The sequence below is a fragment of the Lineus longissimus genome, chromosome 19 (assembly GCF_910592395.1).
Source record: "Lineus longissimus chromosome 19, tnLinLong1.2, whole genome shotgun sequence".
In the NCBI taxonomy this organism is placed as follows: Eukaryota; Metazoa; Nemertea; class Pilidiophora; order Heteronemertea; family Lineidae; genus Lineus; species Lineus longissimus.
The window spans coordinates 7,617,015-7,624,090 of record NC_088326.1 but is presented as its reverse complement, the minus strand read 5'-3'; the positions used below and the strand labels follow the sequence as shown (position 1 = coordinate 7,624,090).

The following is a 7,076-nucleotide window of genomic DNA, read 5'->3' as shown; positions in this document are numbered from 1 at the left end:
AACATGCTCATTTGTCGGGGACATGCTGAACCATGAGCTAAACATTGCTGATACTGTCTCCTCGGAGAGAAATGTGCAGTCACTCCTTCAAATCTTGCTCAAACAAGGTAACCCATTTTCGACAGATAGGCTTGATGGGCGGCTTCACAACATCATGACAAAAGCCATCGCCACAGATGAGGTTCGCCTAGAAATTCTGAACGTTGTCAACATTGGTTCTGAGGCGTACGCGAATCTTAGAGATGAGAGATTTACAAAGAAAACGGTTAAGCTCTCCAGCACAATTCATCGGAGAAATATAAAGATCTTTAAAACCGCACCAACAGCACAGGATGAAGCAAATATTAGGAAAGACAAGGACGCTCACTACCAACGTTCCATAGAGGTAGCGGTTTCAAGGGGAGTGTCGATGGAAGAGCTACTCAAATATGATGTCTCACCAGATTCCTACCTATTTGATCAGGACAAGATGATGAAGAAATCTGCCAAAAGCACTCTGATGCAAGAACTCGAAAAACGATTGCCAGAGAATCGAGAGAATAGGAACTTTGACGATGGAGATCATACAACAGCCATAGTTGACATGATGGGAATCGTTCGGAAGGGCAAGCCAAAAAGGACATCAGGGCCCGGTTGCTCAATCAGCGTTTGCATTAACGCCAGCGTTAAATCTCACCTAACGTGGCGTTAAATATTTTTGGGTTGCTCAATTAGCGTTAGGCAAAGACCGGCGTTAAATTTGGCGTTAAATTTAAAGTACCTCCTCAGCCTCAGTTAAACCCAGCGTTAGGAGATTTCTGGCGTTAGCAGCAAATCCAACATGGCCGCCAACATTGCAATCTTTCCACTTCAGCCACAAATTCAGGCAATTCGACAATATAATCGCACTTTTAATCATCTTGAGCGCTTTAATGATAAGAAACTATTTAAAAGGTATCGTTTTGAGTTGGATGGGATTGAATTTATATGTGATTTAGTGAGAGAGGACCTCGAAAGAGCAAGTGGTAGGTCAATGGCCCTCACAGTGGAAATACAAGTGCTCCTTGCCTTGCGTTTTTTTGCTTCGGGGGCATTTTTGGAGGCAATAGGAGACACCCTTGGTGTAGACAAGGGATCAGTATCAAGAGCTGTGCGTGATGTAAGTGCTGCGTTACACCGCCGGAGGGATGAATTTATAAAATGGCCAATCCAAGTCGAAGAGCGGCGTAAAGTACAGATGGGTTTCTACAACATCTCAGGCTTCCCAAGAGTACTCGGCTGCATAGACGGCACCCATGTGAGGATTATATGCCCAAATGCGCCACTCTTGCCAGTAGAAGCACCACCACCTCCACCACCACCACCACCAGCAGATGATGAAGAGCAGCTACCATAGCAGGCACAGCCAATGCCAAATGCAGCACGGCCAGAGGAAGATCCACATGATGATGATCCACAGCAGCCTCAGCAGCAGGGAAGGGTCCCAAACTATGAAGCGTCATTCGTTAATCGCAAGGGCTACCACAGCCTAAACATCCAGGCAGTCTGTGACCACACTGGTAAGTATTTATTAACATACCTAACCTTTATTTCTTGCAGAAATTGATGAAATAACTACGATTTTTCACCCTGAATTCTGACAAGTTTTGACAGAAGCTGCCATCTTTGTTTATGACCGAGGTGAAGGTCATGCATTTCATGCAGTGCTGATATAGGGGGTGCAAACTTGGTATTAATTCAATGGTTTAAAGGGGGCACTATCTGCATTTTAATGTATGTTGGGAATTTTTCTCCTAGTCAGTGATGTTATAACCACTTTGACTCCCGCTTGAAATAGGATTCCTGTAGCATCTTTATTGTTGTGTAAATTTTCAGGAAAGTTCACAAACATAGTGGCAAAGTGGCCTGGAGCTACCCATGACAGCTACATTTTCCGTAACTCAGCCCTCTCCGTCCACATGGAAGCGAATAACCCACCCCTGCGAAATGAATTTTACCTTAGGTGGATTTTGTTGGAAATAGCTGGAATTTCCAGCTCTTGGCTGGAATAAGCTGACACTTTGAATTTAGAGAGTTTCATCGAAAAGTTATAGCTGGCAAAAGCTGACAAAAACTGGAACTTTATCCATGGGGTGGAAATTCTTGGCATTTTCTGGAACTTTACTTCTCGTAAAAGTTCCAGCGCTGGAAATCTCTGTCACTTTACTATGAGATTGTCAGAGCTGGAATTAGCTGGAAATTTCAAATTCGATGTTTCTGACAATTGTTGGAAAAAGCTGGCATTTGCTGGCATTATGCAAATTGCTATTATGTTATGCAATTCTATCATGTGGTCTTATCACCTGACCTATCCCATGATGCATTACACCTCAGACAGGAACTAGTAGGTTTGAATTTTCAAGTCAAACAAAGAAATCATGCGGGAGCTCTTCTTATTTCTTGATTTTTACCCCGAATTCGATATCAAGATATCCAAAGTTTACACAAATTGAATTGGAACACATAAGGATTCAAATGAATGCCAAAAGGGTAATCTGGACAGGCCTTAAGGTTGTTTTTTTAGCTATGAAGAAGCCTGAATCAGTGCATGTGCTGTAAGCCTGTATTAGTGTATGCATGATCGTGGACCCGGACGGTATCATAACTGTAAGATTTTGCATGGGAGATGTCCACAGCTCATGACTCATGCATGTCATGTAAGTGATGGAGTCAATCAACAGTCGGCTTGCTCCATCGTTCTTTTCAAGGCCGTGCAGTGATGTTATTTGGACATCCATTTTGGACGTCAGTCCCCGTCTTTAACCCTGCCCTCCAGACATCAAAGTGACAGAGTGTGCTATGTGTGGTTAACATCATGTTGATGTCACGGTATCCAGTTAAAACGGCACTTCTTTTTTATTTGGCTCACCTTGTGAGCCTATGCGATGATGTGGCGTCCATCGTCGGTGGCGGCCGTATTGTTAGCGCGGCACGTTTCGTAAAGTCTGGACTTAAAATTGGTACACATATGTTCCATTGGGCCCTGGGGCAATTCACACCAATCTGGTCAATCCATGATCCTCAAACTTACGAGCCTAATATTACAATGTGAATACTTTGCACTATCTATATTATTAAACGAGAGGCAAAATTTTCCTGTCAGTGATTGTCAATGACGTCATCGTATCAACTGATCACAATTAGCTAAGATGTAAATGACGTGCTGCCTCCAGGACGGGAATTGAGCCCTGGCGACGCCAGTCGGCATTGACGAGCACTCCAACCCAGGTCATGTGGCAACTTAAACCATCTGCAATGGGGAAGTGTCCGCCTGGCAGAGGTGTCTGCAAGGAGCCTCTGAGTGAAGCAATAATCTTACGTTTTATATGATGGGCCTCTTATGCTCGTGTAAGTCCATTCAACACACACCAAGAATGATATTTACATTATAACAGTGTGACAAGATTGTGTCGGAAAACTAAGGGATTAGGTCAGTGGCATATGCTCAAAACTTGATAATGCCACAGCAATCATGTTTGCAAGTGACATAAATCACTTGTTTGCATAGATAATTTCAGGTGCCCGCAACAAGAACTGGTCATCCCAGCAACCTCTGTTGGAAGCAAAATCAACCTGCAACCTTTAATCATATTTCTGTGTGACAGAAATTGCTTGTTTGCAGTTATAATTGCAGATGCCATCAAAATTGAATTAGAATTGGAAATCGCACGGCCAGGGATCAAGCAAAATCAACATGCAATCATGTTTGCATGTGAAAAATTGCCTGTCTGTGGTGATAATCGCAGGTGCGTGTGACAAGATTGCAATCAGCAAAGTCAAAACCAAGCGATTATTGGTTTTACTCCACGACAAGAGATCTTCTTGTTGCATATCACAACGATTCTAATCATAGTCACTGTTGAGGGACAAAAAACGCCTGTTAATTAGTGTGCACGCTCTGATCGATTCAAACGTAGAGCAGGTCACATACTCAATATCAAATTTCCAGCTAATGTCAACTAATGCCAGCTATTTCCAATAAATGACAGCCCTGACATTCCTCGTTGCATGCTGAATTTGTAATTTCCAGCTAATGTCAACTAATGCCAGCTATTTCCAATAAATGACAGCCCTGACATAGGTAAATCAGCTGGAAGGTCTGGGTCCAGATTTTTCCACCTAATTCCAGCTCTGGAAATCAGGTTCCAGCTAATGCCAGGTTATGCCAGCTTTTTCCAGAGCTGGCATTTTCTGGCACTGCCATTTACCAAAATACCGCCAAACTCCAGCCCTGACATTTTCTGGAATTTCCAGCTAATTCCAGCCTCCTGGCAAGGAAAAATAGTTTGGAATTAGGTGGAAATTGCCGGCTTTTGCCGATAATTTCCAGTCGAATTTCGCAGGGGCAAGAGGAGAGGACGGGATGATGTTAGGAGATAGTGGCTATCCTTGCAGGCCATTCCTCATCACCCCCTACCCTAACCCTACAACACCTCGTGAGCAGCACTTTAACAAGTCCCTCTGTGGCACAAGAGTTCGCATTGAACATGCCTTTGGTGTCCTCAAACGGCGATTCCATGTGTTGCATGGCGAAGTTCGCATGCAACCTGAACGTGTGGTAAAGATTGTGTCGGCGTGCACAGTGTTGCACAATATTGCAGTCATGAGGGGAGAACGGGAGCCCCCAGAGGACGAGAGTGACAACAGTGATCTTGAGAATAACGACATTGATAGCGACAGTGATAGTGATGGTGGAGACGATTATGATGGGCCAGAAAATGGACGACTTTACAGGGATTACCTGGCAACCAAATACTTCTAAAGGTAAACTATAGGCAGCAGCTAGGTATAGGCAAGATAAAGTTAATAGACGAAGCAGCCAATTATATCGTCTCTCATATCTCACAGTATGTTAAAACCATTCCATACTTCATACTGAATCTGACATGACCAAGTGCCCTTGCTGTGTATATTAGTCACCTGAAGATGACCAATTTAACCCCCTAACCAATGCCTATAGTTTCCCTTTTTAAAATGCTATCCGAGTAAACTGATTAAATTCAATTAAGCCCCAGTTAGTAATTGGCAATTTAATCAACGCAAGCTCAGCTTGAATCTTTATACCATTTCATTAATAATAAATACATGTACAATTTCGTTTATAATAATGCTGTAATGTACAATGTAATGTACAATGTAATATATGTACATGTTAATATTTTACACATTAACACAGTCCTGGCAGTTCTTAAAGTTAAAAATTCACAAATTTGTGAAGGGCCTCCTCTTCCATTTTCTCGCGTAAGCAGTCCATCTTGACCTTCATCAGTGCAATATGGGTGTTGGCTTCCTCCCGTTGCACCTTTTGGGTCTCTGCCAAAGCTACCTGCGCCTCCAAAGTGGCTTGCAACACCTTCAACTGAAGGTCGCGAATGTCTTGGCTGCTGACTTTAGAGCCTGAAAAATGACAACATATGAATCTTCGATCAGGTACACATACCATTGTCTAACATTTAGTACATTTGTGTGATACTATGGCTGTTACCTATAATTCAGTCATTTATTATTATCATTATTACTTGATGTGTAATTCATTCTTTGATAGCACCAAAAATCAATGAAGACTAGTCTATATTATTCTTGACATTACCTGAACCTTGACCAAGTACTAAGATATTAAGGCATAGCAATTAATCAAGTGAGAAGTATAGCCTATAGAATATTGTCAGTAAAGGTTTGCAAAGCTATACCAACCTGATGCTGATCCTACCGATCACACTTTTGACCTGGAGGATTTTGATTTCGCTGGTACCACCTTCTTAGTCTTTTTCTTCATTGTCATGACACATTTTGGGGGTGTGGGGCCAGCTGAGCACAGTTCCAAATAATCTGAAATACAGGTAGTTGGCAAGTTTAAATAGAGACAAGGTTTTATTCATTCTTGGTTAATTAATTTCGAAAATGAATGCTTGTTTTATGTCATAAAAATAATGTCATGAAACCTATGTATAGTGTATGTAGCAATTACCTGATTCATAAGTCATGCTTGTTTTGACTTCTTCAATGTCGTCATTGGGATATCCAGAAGTTGGCAGACCTGAAATTCGACCAGAAAATTAGCAAGCTCGATGATTTTAGTCTGCATTAAAACAGTTGGTATTTTATCAAAATTTGTATTCTGTCACTACTTTAAAAGTCTGATACTGTAGTACAAAGAATTCAAACAGTGAATGCATCAGTTGGTCTAACTTGCCAATAAAACACAATAATTTAAATCATACCTATTTCAGCAATGACAATGGCAGAGGCTGGTACTTGCTCCTCATTCCTGGGCTTAAGTGGTGGTATGAAAACTCTCCCTGGCCCTGCTCCAATTGCTGCAGGTATTCCTGGAATGAGAGGGTTTTTTTGTAGAAATTGTAAATACTATTTAAAAAGTCGACTCTTCCTTCTTCAACAATTGAACATGTTGAAGATGATTTCATTTCTTTGCAAGGTGTCCACCTATTAATATATTAAGAGTTGAGTATTTATAGAGATTAACTTTTCTAAAGGGTAGTTAATATTTTTCAGATGTTTTAGATCCACATGACCGACATTAAGCAGTCTCTATACTAAATAATGCTATTTTCAAAACTTCTATTTTTATATAAAAGTCGTCAGTGAAATGTGCTGACTATTCCCTTTATAAGCTTTCATTTTCACTGTATTGTAAACTGGTATTTCTGTATGTTTTTAATTAAGTGTTATACTATCTGTACTTTGATAGTTGTTTATTATTGTATTGCACTGTAAAAAAGTTTAGCTGAAATGGCACTTCATATTTTATGTGTGCCCACTGAGCATGCTCAGTTCGCATCAAGCATTTCCAGAAGCTGGAGAATGTTGCACAAATTGCCAAATGAAATCTGTATTTATTCACAGTTATGATACAAAAAAAGATGGTTCATTATAGTAAGTCTGTCTTTTAGTATGTTTATGAGATGTTGATCATTTGTTTGAACAGTGTTCTACGGGGGAAACGAGGATATTTGGTGTGGCAAGTTGGTATATTTGGTATCGTGTGATTTGGCAAGCAAGCGTTTTGAACACTAGCATATACCCATGGAGCGGGCAAA

The 7,076-nt window shown here is 41.0% G+C and overlaps 1 protein-coding gene and 1 long non-coding RNA gene across 2 annotated transcripts; one reads left to right on the top strand and one right to left on the bottom strand.

The window, feature by feature from the left end:
• The first annotated feature begins 641 nt into the window (after positions 1–641).
• On the top strand, positions 642–4,969 carry LOC135503141 (putative nuclease HARBI1). Its single transcript, XM_064796526.1, has 4 exons — positions 642–1,297; positions 1,448–1,538; positions 1,855–1,931; positions 4,349–4,969. Exons 1-4 carry the CDS (start codon positions 821–823, stop codon positions 4,778–4,780), a joined length of 1,077 nt encoding a protein of 358 aa, XP_064652596.1. The 5' UTR covers positions 642–820; the 3' UTR covers positions 4,781–4,969.
• Positions 4,970–5,274: 305 nt separating this feature from the next.
• Positions 5,275–6,322, bottom strand: LOC135502705 (uncharacterized). Its single transcript, XR_010449814.1, has 4 exons — positions 6,240–6,322; positions 5,987–6,055; positions 5,713–5,847; positions 5,275–5,415 (listed from the first exon to the last, which is right to left on the bottom strand). It is a non-coding gene; the product is annotated as an uncharacterized LOC135502705 (long non-coding RNA).
• Between the last annotated feature and the right edge of the window lie 754 nt (positions 6,323–7,076).

Excerpts from the sequence above, each read along its gene's own strand:
- LOC135503141 (XM_064796526.1), top strand. The coding sequence starts at position 821 with ATGGCCGCCAACATTGCAATCTTTCCACTTCAGCCACAAATTCAGGCA. Across the intron at positions 1,298-1,447 it reads TGAGGATTATATGCCCAAAT|CAGCAGGGAAGGGTCCCAAA; the intron begins GCGCCACTCTTG and ends CAGCAGCCTCAG. Across the intron at positions 1,539-1,854 it reads GGCAGTCTGTGACCACACTG|GAAAGTTCACAAACATAGTG; the intron begins GTAAGTATTTAT and ends GTAAATTTTCAG.